The sequence below is a fragment of the Calonectris borealis genome, chromosome 2 (assembly GCF_964195595.1).
Source record: "Calonectris borealis chromosome 2, bCalBor7.hap1.2, whole genome shotgun sequence".
Taxonomy (NCBI): Eukaryota; Metazoa; Chordata; class Aves; order Procellariiformes; family Procellariidae; genus Calonectris; species Calonectris borealis.
In genome coordinates, this window is record NC_134313.1 from 67,940,982 (window position 1) to 67,956,317 (window position 15,336).

General features: G+C 42.3%; 1 protein-coding gene across 1 annotated transcript in view; it reads left to right on the top strand.

Moving 5' to 3' along the window:
• The window catches only part of GLIPR2 (GLI pathogenesis related 2), a 28,715-nt gene extending 15,401 nt beyond the window's left edge, over nt 1–13,314 (top strand). Inside the window, 3 exon segments of the mRNA XM_075142236.1 lie at nt 2,641–2,744; nt 10,591–10,668; nt 11,734–13,314. Of these exon segments, the coding sequence (XP_074998337.1) occupies nt 2,641–2,744; nt 10,591–10,668; nt 11,734–11,894 (343 nt within the window). The 3' untranslated portion in view covers nt 11,895–13,314.
• Nucleotides 13,315–15,336: the final 2,022 nt, after the last annotated feature.

The following is a 15,336-nucleotide window of genomic DNA, read 5'->3' on the forward strand; positions in this document are numbered from 1 at the left end:
GTGTGGACATGCCCTCTGGCAGCAAGCAAAATCTGATTCTGTCTTTATTTTTTCACACTTTTTTTTTTTCTTGAGACACCATGATAACTGGATACAGTATTTCTAAGAGGTGGAATGCCAGTGACTCATCCACATACCTTTGTAATCTGCTGGGGTTTTCCTTCTGTTCTTCAAAGGGCTGTTTTGTTTCTGTTTTCCATGATGCCTCACAACGAGGAAGAAATTTCATTGACTTGTCAAGAACACTTGTTCTGTCTCCAGAGTGCTACAGTTGGTTTGAACAAGTCAACTTGTATGAATAGTTCAGATTATTCTGTCAAATATGCATTGCTCCACATTTATCTCCAAGCGTGCTATTGCCCTTGCTGGGTATTTTTAGATCCTTCTGGAATTCCTCACAGTCCTCTCTGGTCTCAGCTGACTTTCCCCACTGGAATGAATAACAATAGGAAATCTTTCTTTGGTTGCAGTCTGTAACTTAACTTGTAAGAATCAAAAGATGCATGTTCAGAGACTGGTGAAACTGGCTGATAGCAAGAACCAGAAATGGTTTGATCTGAATGAAAGACATGAAATATATGAAATTTCATATTTGTCAAGGCAGATTTTGCATAATCTTAAATTCAAAGAAGAACTTCACCTTTTCTTTAGGTGTATCTGATATCTTTGTTGGTATATATTTGGTGAATCTCTGGGTATTTTTCTGTGCTTCGCTATCTGTGTTGAAAATGGTCTGTTTCCTACTATTTTCAGTTCCAATAATTGCAGCAGGTTAGGTGAACTGACTATTGGGTCCCTGCTTTAGCAAGAGATGAGTCACCCACAGCAGGTGTCTGTTTCTCTCCGACTATAATGAAGCATAGGGTGATGATCTCAGATGAAAATCTCATGCTTTCAACTGCCTGAGCTAGAGAGAATTAATCACCCTGTGTCTCAAATCCTTGGCAACTTTGTCCGTGTGCAATGTGTACTTTGTTCCAGTCTTGCCTCTTGCTTGGGATGTGGGAATCCTTGAAGACAAAATTACAGGACTGTAGTGATATAGGGCATGAAGGAGCATCTAGAGATCTCCTAGTTCAGGATCTAGCAGGCTGACAACTGACAAGTTTTCATTATTTCTAAATTAATGGAGGTAGCTAAATACTTTTTTTTGTTGTTGTTTTGGTGGGAGGATTAGGACAGAAGGAAATGAGAACCTAATGACTGAAGTACTAGCTTGGGCCAAAACGTTCAGCTGGACAAATTTCCTGTCTCTGGCAGATGCCAGTAATTCATGATTAGGGAAGGAGTAGTAGGACAAAACAAATGTGATGATCTTCCCCCATTATCTTTTCCCGGAAATTACAGATTTCTCCTGAAAATTACGTTTTTCCTAAGCAGTAGGTCGTATCCTCATTTTTTTGTTGCTGTTGTTTAATAAACCCTGAAGATTACACACACACACTATAAATTTGTCTAGCTCTTTTGCAAACCCACATGTGCCTTGGTGTCTGCATCGTCCTGTGGCGATGACTTCTGCTGCACGGTGTGGAAAAAGCGCTTTGTCTTACTTGACTTTTAAATCTATGACCTGATGATTTTGTGTGTTGCCTCCTATTCCTTGTGCCGTGAGAAATAACAAATGGTCTTTCCAATTTCACTGTCTCTGTACTGAAGTCTTTCAAATGTTGAATAAAGAGAATAATTGTTTTACACATGATGTTCTTCTTAACCCTATTGTCATAAGACAATAAAATACATCCCACGCTCTCACACATGTCAACTCCTATAGAAATGCTGCGGCTCATCTCTGTCTTGGTGTACACAGTCATTGCCTCAGATTCTCCGGGTGGTCCCCTTCTCCTCCGTACTGGTGCCTGGCACGTTGCTTTTGTTTTGCCTTTGGCCTTTTTTCATTTGTAAATATAGGTTTTATACACTTACTTTGACTGAATCCCCAGTTTGGTCTTTTTTCCATCTCATCGAGAAGATTTAAGTTACTCCTGTGAGGGGCTTAGAAATGTCAGGAGGTGACACCTGTAGCAATTGCTGCAGGTGCTTCCCTTTCCCCCGGCAGCTGCAGCCAAGGATGGCTGGTGGATTTCCAGGTTCTGGGCAGAACATGGTGGGGGGAGATCTGCCCTTTGATTTCTTCTAGGCCCTTCTTAGCGGTGACAGAAGCTCATGAAAGACAGGGAGAATGGCCTCTAGACCTTCCCTTTTCCTGACTCCTAGATCTATGTAGGTTTAAAGAATCCCCAACTTCAAGGCTTTGCAGCTGTGTAACTTAGAATCATAGAATCATTAAGGTTGGAAAAGACCTCTAAGATCATCGAGGCCAACCGTCAACCCAACACCACCATGCCCACTAAACCATGTCCCTAAGCGCCTCATCTACACGTCTTTTAAATACTTCCAGGGATGGTGACTCAACCACTTCCCTGGGCAGCCTGTTCCAAGGCCTGACCACTCTTTCGGTAAAGAAATTTCTCCTAATGTCCAGAGAAATTTCTCCTAATGTCCTAACTTGGCTTAAACCATCATCTTCCAGCAAAATTCCTTGCTTGTGTTTCCTTCTCCTCCTCCTGCTCCTCCTCCTCCTCCTCTTCTGTGCCCACTCGGGCTGTGGTCTGTGACACAACGTATGGATTCCTTTGCTAGGTATGCAGAAGAACTGGCTACCACGAGGGTCCTCAAACACAGCTCTGAGTCTGCTAATGGAAAATGTGGAGAAAACCTAGCATGGGCATCCTATGACCAACCAGGTAAGCTTTCTTTTCTTGTTGTCTCTCACTGGATAAATGACTTGTCTCATGTACTTTGGGCTCAGGGCATCTGGTTGCAAGCATACTGGCATTTCCTCAGCTTCGAAAATGCATCCACCACATCCCAGCCCAGCCCAGGCTCCGTGGGGACAGGATGGCGGTTTGCAGTCACCTACGTGTACTGAGAGCAAGGAGCGCATGTAGGCACAGAGGGGGTAAGGGACTGTGGCAGTGTGCTATGTCCCTTTGGAGGCAGGGCTTGGCAGCTAGGCTGCTCCGCATGTCCCAGCTGTGGAGCTGTCTTGAGTGCTACTTGTATGTCCGTGGGAGGAGAGAAGGAAGCTGTCAATGCCCTGTACTTCACCTTTACCCTTAGTTTGTCCCAGCCAAAGAGAGGGCTGACCGCAGGCCAACTGTGGTGAGGAAGGTGGAAAAATGGCCACTGCATGCTACACAGCAGTTCCTGTTTGTGGGGGCAAAAACGGGGGGGGGTGGACACCAAAGCGACAGAGGCTAATGTGTTAGACACCTAGCCTCTCCTGCTCTGCCAGCAAACAGGCTTTGAGCCTTTTCCCATGCCTTCATTTTTGAAGATAAAAATACTCCATATATTTTCTGATCATAAATGTAACACGTAACTGGCAGCCTTCGGTTTGGATGTCCGAGGAGCTGAATTTTGGCCAGGCTGACAGCCTGCGGTGAGCCCTCAGTCGGAGTGATGTTCAGCGGGCTCTTCCCTCCTGCCTCCTCCAGCAGGCAGGGCTCATGCCTGAGCCTGCTGGGACAGCAGGTGGGATGTATTAAAAGTGACCACTTGCTTGCTTTATTCCCATCTACCCCTGGAATTTCCAGCACAGCCTCGAGGAGACAGAAGCTCATTCTGCAGGCTGGAGGCCCTGTTTGAAGGAACCTGGAAATTTTAGTAAGTGAGTTTTAGACCCAGGGACACTGCTCGGTTCCTCTGCTAGTGCCAACTCTAGTCCCTAATGGGTACTTTTTCATGTCGAAAAAGAAGCCCAGGGTGGAAAAATACAATCCGATCTACTCCTATTTGGCATTCTGTCCATTGCAAGAGTCTGAGGCAAGAGTTCAGAGCAGCATGGGAAAACACAGATGTAAGGCAAAGTTTGCATAGTGGCTATGACTCACGGACTGAGCTTACTTCTTCCTTCTTGTTTGTGTTAATGGCCTATGCTCCTTCCCCCGAGGTTAAAGTCACAGAATTCCCATTTAGAGAGTTGGAAACAAAACACATGGATCCTTCCATAAATTATATAATGCCTGTCTTTTTCTGGATCCCATTTGTTTTCTTCAATGCTCTCTTTCCATACATAACTTGCCAGTTTTGAGCAATTTTGTTGCTATTTTTTTATCCACAGGATTGAATGTCTTGCTGAGAAAATTAAGCTACATCCTCTTTTGTTCTGTAAAACACTTCTACATTTCCTATGTAGCAGGATCATTCAAAGTACCAGAATGAGAAAACTAGTTCTTCAAAGAAAGTTATTCTCTCGTCTGGGCTTAGTCTTCATCCCTGTAGAGCTGGTTCATTCTTCCTCTTTTTCTCATATAGTTCCCTTTGGATAGTTAATTTGTACCCTGCTCAATGAGGCTGAAATTTGTATTAAGGCATCCATTCAGGGGCTTAACAAAGGCAGGCAGTGTCTTCCGGTTTCTTTCCCAGATAAAGCAAAACTCAATAAACCTCCAGCATACTCCGTATTCTCTCTAAAAAAGTGATGCTATTGTTTATTTTGGCTCTTACTGAGTTCTCTAATAATGCCAGGAGATTTATTTCTTGTTTCAGAGAAGATTTAAGCTTTCAACTATAAGAGCCTTCTAGTTTGACCCCTCTCCTGGTACAGGAATACCTTAAATTGTACTTAGGATTTTATTGTTACATAGCCTAAAGCTGTAGCTGGAAATATCCCTGTAATCCAAGAAATAGTTGACAGCTGTTTCCTCCCTCCAGTCCTGCAGGAACTGCTCTGTGGCAGACTTCTCTTTGTCTCTGTTCAAATAAGTGAGCTGTCATCTGCCACTAATGCGAGAGACCGCAGCCTGCCTTGGCAGCCGTAGTATGTCAGGCTTCTCAGGATGCCTCACCGCATTTCTCATGCGTCGGGAGGCTGAAGGCAAGCACTGGATGACTAAATTCTGGTTGGGACGGCTGGTGGGGTCGTGAAGAACGTGCCGTGTTGCCTGTGAAAGCACTGCAGCTTATGAACTCTAGAGAGTTCGTAAGAGAAATTCACTGTATGTTATCCCCTAAATCTGTTATGGGAGGAACCGGGGTCTGCCTACGGATGGGGACTCGTGGGCAGAGCGGGACAGACACCCTCTGTCCCAGCCCTGGAGGAGCGTGTTCCGACTGAGAGCCTGCCTTGATGCATCTCTCGCTGTCTAACACCAGGCTTATACAGTACTGTTAAATAAAATAAAGTAAAATAAAATAAGCACCTGCATAAGGAGTGCTGGAAGTAGAGGATTACTTCCTAAAACCATTAGTATGACTTCAATCTAGGTAGATATTTTATTTCTGAGGCAAATTCAAATCTACCTCTACCTTCTTTCCCCTCAGACTGGTGGGAGGAAGGTTGTGATAACAAAAGCTAGAAAAACGTTTGAGGGAAATTCTGAGGTTTGGGGTACCCAGTTTTTAAGTAGGTCGCCATCATGCTACCCATCCTCGCACCGAAATATGTCCTGTGTGATTTTATTAGAATGTTTTTAGCAACTTACTCAGTGGGATTACGTGAAGATTTAAGGATTCTTTAGTATGAGGAGAAACAGTAAGAGAAATCAGTCGTTAGGGGGAGCCGAATACAGTAGTAGGGCTGCCACAGCTTTGTGCCCCCAGTAGTGAGGCTGAGAGTGCATTCCCAGGCTTGCACATACAAACACACACGTACAGCATGTGGCCACACAGATCAGCACAGACTGATGCAATTAGCATGCACATAAACAGCACCAGTGGCCTCATCCTGTTCCTCTTTCTGGCTGATCACGATGAAGTCTGTTATTGCAATATATATAAATAAAATAATATAATATATACACATAAAATGTATTTTTTCTAGTAATGTATGCATATATGTAAAAATGTATGTTTTTATAACATAAAATAATATATCTAATATAGATATTTCAGTAATGGAAGTAAAATTCCATTGTGGATCCCTGCAGCAGCTGGGCTCACACACTCAGTCTGCCCGGTAGCTGCCCCTGTATCCCAGTCTTCCCAGCTGCTGGCACCTGGACGTACAAACCCCTGAGGCTGCATTTCCACTCCAGTTGCTGGTACAGCGCATCTCGCACAGACGCACACACAGCTCCCTGGCCGTCAGCCAGGACCCCCCTTGTCCCTGCAGTGGCCACACACTTCTGCAGCGAGTCCTCCCAGACCACTTCACCTGCTCACCAGCTAGTCCAGCTTGCGCTTTGCTAGTGCTCGCACACTCGCACCCGCGCTAGTGCTCCAGTTGCTGGCACCGCAGACACCCAGATCCCTGCAACTCTCGGTCTGATCTCAGTTGTTGGCACTCAGCCCGCCCCCCGCCCCATCCACAAAGAATAGAGCTCCTCACCCAGGAGAATAGTTAGAAATGAAATTTAATGAGACAACAGGACAACTGATGAGATGCAGGGCATGGCCAGGCAAGAGTTCTGACACCTGTTTACATACAGTGGCCCTTTTTTATCTCTCTACCCTTCAGAGAGTGGTATCAGCAGAAGAACTTTACACCAGGACTGCTAGTCCTGTGTATGGACTGACCTCATATGGTCAATCCTCTGACCATATGAGGCAGCTTGAGGCACAGTCAGTGTGGCCACATTACTAGCTCATAGCTTGGGTAAATAAAATAAAATCACTGTGCTGATTCTGGACCTAGTCTTGGGCAGAACTATACGTGGGTACTAATTCAAGGATTGTTTTACCAAGTTTTTGCGCGATGTAGATATGTCCAGAGAGTCACGGTACCGATGAAACTCATTAGAGCAAGATTCAGCCTACTGTTCCGAAATGAACATCTAGTAAGTCTAAGCGAGCAGGTCATCAGTCAGCTATCGCTAGGAGAAGGGTGGAGTCAAACTATGTTTCCATAGAGAAAGTGTTGAAACTGTGAATGTGGTTTACAGCAATGCTAAGAGGAAGGATATTTAAAAAAAAAGCAAAAATTAGTTCTGCAAGGGGAGCAACAGAAGAGAAGCTGCAGCACTGACTGTAGGACAGACCTGCGTGCTTTTTGATAGAAGGAAACTTCAATCATTTTTGCAATAATCGAAAATGAGGGGTGGGTGTGAGATTTCTTTTCTTTTCTTTCCTTCCTTCTGATTGAAATGCATTTTGAACAATAACCAACCCCTGTTTTGGGGGGGGCTTTGGGGGGAGTGCGAACTGTTTTCAATGAAACATTCAAATGCAAGGGAAACGGACCCTAAATATAACTGCATCACTTATTCCGTAATAATGAAATGGAAATACTGTGGTCAGTTCTCTGAACCAGCAAGTCTGAGCATGCAAGTTGCTGCTAAAGCAGATAAGCTCCGTGCTCTGCTGACCCCTCTGCTGTTCTCTCTCAGATCATTTTCTGTAGGCCCTGGGAAGCCCAGGGGTCACTGGGCTCAAACCAGAATTTTCCTTTAGTCCCCTGTGTACCAGCTGTCACTTTCAACACTGGTTTGGCTTGTGTCCCACCACTGCATTGTTTACTGCTCCCCAAGGGGCAAAGAATCAGAAGAAAAGTATCTCAGAGGAAAGAGAGCGTGTTTAATCACTAGGTACCTACCTGTCTTCTCGCATGGCAATAACTTCCACATAGGAATCCCCTCATCTCCTGCGGCATATGACAGATACAGTTCATTCCCTTCACTTCCAGGACGCTTCTTTAACATGATTTCAAGACAGTCTGTCAAAAGTCGCCTAGTCCTTTGGTCACCTTCTCTTTTGCCGGGAAGAAGTCAGTGACTCTTTTAATTCAAGGAGGATGACAGCAACGCCGTATAATGATAACCTGATCCTGCCCATGAATAAATGGAGCATAGCTATCAGCTTCTAGGCTCTCACTGCCTGGCTGCAGTAAGTTGCCAGCTTTCATCCCTGAAGGCTGGGAATTAACACATCACAGATTGTGCTACCCAGCTATGCCCATTGTCTTTCATGTACAGGATTGAGGTATTCTTACCTGATGCCTTTGCCATCTCCCTTGAATTAAAGTCTTACGAAATTTTCATGTGATGGTATTCTTTAAATTAAAAAAAAAAATTATGAAGAGATACTGTGTTTGTCAAAATTTCCATGTGTCTTGCAACATTTCCATTATGGAGATTTTAAGTTCTTGTCACGTGGAGCCTAGGTACACTTCTTAGAGCTACAGTAAGCAGAGTGGGGGTGACTTTCTCTTGGCCTGCTTTTTATGTTGTGTCACACTGATATATTAATGGAGGGAATGAAGTGCTGGTAGCAGTGGGAATGCAGTCCTACATCTGTAAAAATACTACTTACATAGTACAGTCACTTAAGCACTTGTACACACAAAATACATGTGCTTCATAAGATCTGACATGTCTGCAGTCACATTCTGTACTTCTGTTCCACCCCGCTTGCCACAAACACATCTAAATCCTTCATAGCTTTGAAGTCTAGGATGTTTGGGGTTTTTTTTTTACTATGTGCTTTTTCTTTTCCCCTTGAATTGCATAAAGATTGCTCTTTGCACAATTTTCAGTCTTCATTTTAGCTTTAGTGCGAGTAACAAATGAACAGATACTTTATTTGCATTACAGACTTCAGCTGTAAAACAGGTCTACAGGGTTTGTTGTGTGGTGCAGGGAGAGCAGGGAAAGAAGGAACCTATTGTTATTCCTGAAAAATTTACTTTGGGAAGCAAGAGAGGTTTTGCTACCTTTTTATGTAGAAAATGTAAATTGAGTCTACTAAGAGAGCACCATTCCTAACACGCAGTGTGGCATAGATAAGTTCATAGTACTTTCAGTTCACAAACCTCTCAAGAGATGGCATTTCATTCAATATTTTCCCTTCAGTGACAGCTCTGACAGCCAGCTTGCTAGGCTAACAACTCCATCCTTTTAGCAGACTGCACTCATAAAGCAACCAAAGTTTCAAGGAGTTAACGGTTCAGCGTCTGACTTCTAGAACAGTGCAAGTTTAAGGCTTTTTGCTGCAAAATAGCAAAGCATGAGTCATTGCTGTTCTGCAGCCAACAGTCCACCAGGGACCAGCATTTTTCATGACGGTAAGCTTAACAGCATTGGCAGCTTGCTATGAAATCAACTGGCCTTGCGTTATACTTCCTGGAATGCTAAGCAGAAATTTCGTTATTGATGTAGCTCAGGGAAAAACCTGCCCCCTTTTCCCTCCCAATGTTTGACACAAGAATTTCCTAACAACCAGTAATGGAAAAGAAGTAACATTTGACTTTTGAGTACATAGCATCTGCAAGTTCTGGTCTGAGCTCCTGCCCTCTGTGCTGCCTGTTCCACCGGATCCATTGCAGATTGTCAGAATCTCCTCCTTTCTATCAGGTTCCTTAACTGTTCAACAGAAAACAAGGAAGGATTATTTCTTTGGCAAACATCAACCTTAGAGACCCACAGGCATGTAGTGCTACCTCACTGGCCATAGTCATAGTCCTTATACAGCTGCGGTCAGTGAAAGCCTTTGGTGAATGTGCTGGACACAAGGACTTCCACATAGCAGCAGCTCGTTGGCATGTATATTTGAGGCGTCTGACTGTAGCACCCCAAGTCAGAATGCCTCAAAGCGGACATCCACAATGGCTCAAGTGCTAAGTAAGACCCACTAAAAATAAATGCACTCAGAAGTTTGAAGTATTAAATGCTGATGAGAACATGGAAAACTAGAGCATGTAGAAGTGTCATTTTTCTTTGGTTTGCTTGGAGCTGTAAGGGCATATCTTCATACACCTGTGTCCACAGGTGGGAGGCCTCCCTGTAGAAAAGGTCCCTGTGCCCTTTGCTCAGCAAATCTGGCAAGGCTCATTTAAGTCTTTTCAAACGTGTTCCAAGAGGGAGGAGCTGCTGAAAGCTGTATGTAGAAGCCTAATGACAGGAGCACTCATCCAAGGTGTGGGAGATGTGTCTTCACTACCTTCCAGGCTGAAAGTTACAGAAGGTTGTGGGCAGTAAAAAATGTAAACTCAGTGTGTTAAATTGCCGGATGATTTCTTTGAGGACTAAAGGGATTTCTGCCCCGTTCAATCCAAATGTTGTACCAGACAGACCTCTCTTGTCCGAAGTTTTTTCTGACTTCAACGTTGTAAAGTTTTAACTGCAGGCGAGAATTGGTGGGTGCTCCTATTTCCTGATCTGTTGGAGACAGTACAGCTCTCTTCATCAGCTCTGTCCTACCAGACGAGCACCTTGCTGCAGAGATCTTCCCTGAACGGGATGAACTCTACCTGGTTGTACAGCTGTTCCGTGGGTTGCCTGCCCAGGCGTTGAGCCAGGCTGTGCCGACCTCGCAGCCCCTGGCACTCCAGTGGAGGAACTGATGGACTGTGTTTGCATCGAGCAGAACCCAAGTCATTGATGGCATTGATGGCACGAGATGCTTAACAAAAAGCATCAGACTAATTAGTAACTGAGTAGCAACAGCTATTGCAAAACAATAAGTATTTGGTAAGTTACATGTACTACCATGTTACCTGCATTTCAGAAACTCATTTCAGTAAAAAGACTGTTTCTCCATGTTTCTAGAAATTCTTGCCAGCTATTAACAGAAGAACTTGGTGGCCAGGCTACAAGTGAGCTACACTTCCGTGTTTATGTCATGATTCCACAGCAGATTTCTTCTGTCTTTCAGGAAAGGATGTGGCTGACAGATGGTACAGTGAAATAAAAAATTACAGCTTTCAAAACCCAGGGTTTTCTTCTGGGACAGGTAAGGTCAGACTGGGCACTGTTTCTTCAACAACGCAGCTTTTATTTTAAGAAATTGGTTAGCCAACTTGTTTTGGTATTTTTCAAAAAACTACCTTTATTTCTTAGAAAAAAAAATAGAGGGAAAAAATATTAGAATTTCCTCAAAGTTTTATGTTAGAAAAAACACAAAAGGGTAAAAGGAAATTGAGAAATGAGGAAGTAAGCAAAATTTGTGGAGTTTTTTAATATGTATTTTTCCTCTGACTCCAAAGTTTTTAAAAGGCAACTTGTTTTTAAGGGAAATTAATTTGTAGAAAATAATAAATTGGAATCATATAGGTGACTTACTGAATGTACCATGCTGTTGTTTACATTGACATGTGTCTTCGACCAAGTTATATCACTCCAATCACAGAGAGAACTTCAGATACAATTTGGAGATCTGCCACAGGCCATTGACTGCCTATTGACAATCCAGTGTTGAATGAACATAAGAACATTGTTCCTTGAATAATGCTCAAGCAAGAGATACACCCAAGCTTGTTTCAGATGAAGAAAATAATGTTTTTCTCCCAAGGGGTCTGTCTATGCATAGAGGGTACAACTGACAGAGCAGCACAATGCAGGGGTGACTATTACAAGTAGGCAGAAGAACCCACAAAAACAGCGTTACTTTGAATAGCGGCACATGCAGACACATGGCGGAGTATGAGATGGTCAAAGCAAATGAATAATCATCACTGTCAGAACCGCTATTCACACTGCAGGGAGTGAAGACTGTGATTTCTTTATCAAATTTTATATCAGATAATCATCAAACTACTTCTTTCATTATTCTCTTACTAGGTATTCTTATTTGGATGTAGGACATGGAAATGGGAATAGCAGCGTGGAAACAGATCAGATCAGGCTTTTTCAAGACAAAATGCTAGATGTAGTTTTCTTTTCACGTCCTTAGCTTGTTCTCCTGTTAGAGAAAGAAGCAGTTTTGTATTGTTCTGTCTTCCTCCCTTCCTCACACGTTAAAGGGAATGTTAAAGGTTTAGTACCTAAAATGAATACATATGTTTATCTCTTTCTGAAGGTCACTTCACAGCAATGGTTTGGAAGAACACGAAGAAGATGGGAGTCGGAAAAGCATCTGCTAGCGATGGCTCAACATTTGTGGTGGCTAGATATGATCCAGCTGGAAATGTAGTAAATCCAGGCTATTATGAAGAAAATGTCCTTCCTCCAAGAAAATAACTTTTTTTTTTAAAGGTAGTCTTATTGCTTAATGACAAGTGAACCTGGATTTGGACTTAACAGTGTTTGAAATGAAGTACGATTCAATGAAATTTCCTGTTTGATACTGCTGTTCACTTCTCATTACAGGGGAAGCAATTACATGTTGCTTGAGTCGATCTGCACATTAGGTCCCTGTTGTTTCTGAGGGGGCTTCAGTTTATTTGAGGATGAAGTATATGCACCATTTCTGAAGGGTAAAATTTATAAGGTGGTTTTTTTAATAATTTGCATGAACTCTGTGTCAGCATGTGAGTAAGCACATGTTGGATGTCTCTTTTTAAACAAGCAAATTTATAGCTTTCTGTAAACTGAAGATACCAGCTTGTAATTTTATCATTTACTGACAGTTTTGCAGTATTTTTTAATAACTGTAACTTCTTTGCTCTATCTATACCTCCTGCTACTGTGGGGCCTGCTCTCTGCAGATGGAACATATGCAAAACTCCCTGAAACGGTACATGTGTAAAATGTAGTGGCATTCAGACCTATATGTTTTTATCAAGAGGATCTCCCGGAACACTAAAACGTTGCTGGCAAAATTGTATCCGTCAAGCAAGCTATACCTAATGCATGACCTGAAAGCTACTAAAAATTTTAAAATCCTAACGTTACATTTTAGGTGCTAATATGTAAAATCTATTTGAGATGAGTCTATTTCAGGTTGAACCCCCATTTTACAGTATGTTTACAGTATGTACATTGTCTTATAATCAAATCGCTTATTTCTGTTACAGGAAGGCAAGATACTGCCTTTTCTCTTAGATACTTATGCACAAAGAAATGTTCTTTGATGGAGCACGTTGGATTTTATTTCTCAAGAGCTTATTTGTATTTCCTAGGGAATATCTTCTGCAGATGTCATGCTATACAGACAATAACATTCCCAAATCATCTCTTGTCTCCTTGAATAATGTCACAGTAGGAGGTATTCACATGGTCATAAATAAGAGATGTTTACTCTTTGTTCATATCATTCAATAATAGTAAAAATATTTCATGTACTGGACTGATGCCTTGAAAAAATTCAGATTGCATTTCCTTAAAAGCAAGCAAGCAAAAATTCTGAGGACACTTTTTTCTCTTATGAAATGTGGATTGGTCCGTTTTGGCCAGGTTCGTGTACTGTGCTTCAATTTGGAGTTTTCTTTTCTTTGTAAATGTTTCTTTTGACTTCTGCTGAGATTCTGTATGCCAGAATTTGGTTCATGAAGAGTGCCATTACAGAAATACTTATTTTTGTTTACACAGTTGTAATAAACTGCACTGTTACGGCTTGATTATATGTCACTGTGATGCTGTATGTTACAATCCTTTTGCTGTAACCAGGAATTTAACACATATAATGAACATCTGAAAATTAAATATTTTTGAATATTAATTACTCAAGCCTTTGCTGTTACCTGAGTCTTTGTTGAATAATCTTCAAATTTTATTGCCAGGACATTAACATATGACATTATTACTTTTGCAACATGGAGCAAAAAAAAGCAGCAAATATTCTAGTCCAGAAAAGAAAGAAGAGACCTTCTAAGAAATGATAAATCATGCCCTTCATACAAAGATGGAGCTAACACTTGAATCCGAAGCTGAAGAGGCGTACTCTGTTGAACTCCTGCTTTGTATCTCGTTTCATTTCTGCTGCTTCCTCTCTCGGTTGATGTGTTCTCAGTAAATATCCACTCCACTCCCACTCAGACGTGTGTGTTTCAATAACTGCAGTCTTGGGGCCTTCCCCTCTTCAACTCTCAGCTGACAAATGTTGCACCTCCAAATAGGCTAATGTTTTATGTGCAGCGCATTATCATCCCTGAGAATGAAAACAGGTCATTCTAAAAAAAATAGGCTTGCTGCAACTGACATAAAGGTAAAAGCTGATGTTAAATAAATTACGGGTATTAAAATACCCTGGTTTTTCCTAATGACATTGCTGCTATTGGCCCTATAATTCCTTGACTGGTTGGGAGGAATTCCCAACCAGTTGAGGGAATCAGTCAGAATTTTTCTCTACCTAGATTTTATTTTAAGGGAAGGTAGGTAAAGAGAGGACAAAACAAAACAAAACTTGTTGTTGTCTTTATTTAAAATGATAGTGGCAAGTGAACTTCCAGAGCTTTTCAGATAGAGCATTCTGAGTGTGCACGAGAGATAATCAGACATGGAAGAAGCACAAAGCCACTCAAATAGACCCAATGCACGCTTCATGCACTTCACAGAGCATCCATGCAGGTAAGTATGACTGTAACAATTAAAAAACCCGTCAATTTAGTTCTTCATGACCCAAGATCATGATATTGATACCTTCTGCAAATGAACTCTGGCTGCACAGTAAACCAGCCAGAGTATGTAGGAGTCCAAATGCAAAGGGAAGGGTAACACTCCTGAAGCCATATGATTTTTGGGACGTGTACACTGAAACCTGACTTACCAGCCATCTGTATTAAAAGACTCAGTGTAGGTGTATTGCTCCACTCCCCACCACATCTTGGAGAGTTGTGGAGATTGGGCGGTGGAAAAGAGAGGTTATCTCCTGTCATGTTAGAGCAGAACAAGGTGTTTAAGAGCCTCCTCAGCCAGGGTTGTACACATAGAAGTCACGTTTGCCCCGGGAATAAAGAAAAAGCTGACCTGACAGCTCTGATACCAAAGAAAAATACCTACCTTTAGAGGCCTACGGATGGTTTCTAAGGTCTTTTTGCAGCAGCAGGAGGAGGAGGAGGAATTCTAGCTGGTCTGAGGCTGCATTTCCAGTCTTCTGGGTTAAATAATAACAAAACACTTAGGGAAGAACTGGGACTGGTCTTCAAAAAGTGCTAAAAAGGGAAGCCTGCATTAATGCATTTTAATTTGCCAACTTCCCTCCTTTATCTTCCCAAAAGGAAAACCCCAGGCAATTCCTCCTCCAAAAAAGTGGAAGATGACTTTGAGAAATGGTGGAAGTACTGTTAGAAGACCACAGATCAGACAGAAAGCCCATGAATAATAATAATAATAATAAGCAGCCCATGGGCAACAAAGATGCGAGCACTTGGCTCAAGTTTTGCAAATTCTACTTGGAAATGCTTTGCTTTTTGGCAGCTCAGCCACTCTACTTGTCTGAAGCTTTAATTTTTCAGGTGCATTTGCCTCCCACACAGTGGTTGACTTGATTGGGTGGACTGCAGAGAAGTCATGTTAGACTGGTGGACCGCTGACCTGCAGGCTTTTGCAGTGTCACATGTGCCCTACGAATGTTTTTAGCTTTTGCGGGTATCTGACTTTGATAGCCTTTTTTTTCTCTGTCTTATTCAGTATTTAAAGGCATTTTTCCACGTGACTGGTTTTAATGCTAATTTGAGCTGTCTCTTCAGCATCTGCTTTCTTACCTTCCTATGATACCCAAGCAGCTGACTGCAAAAAAGCC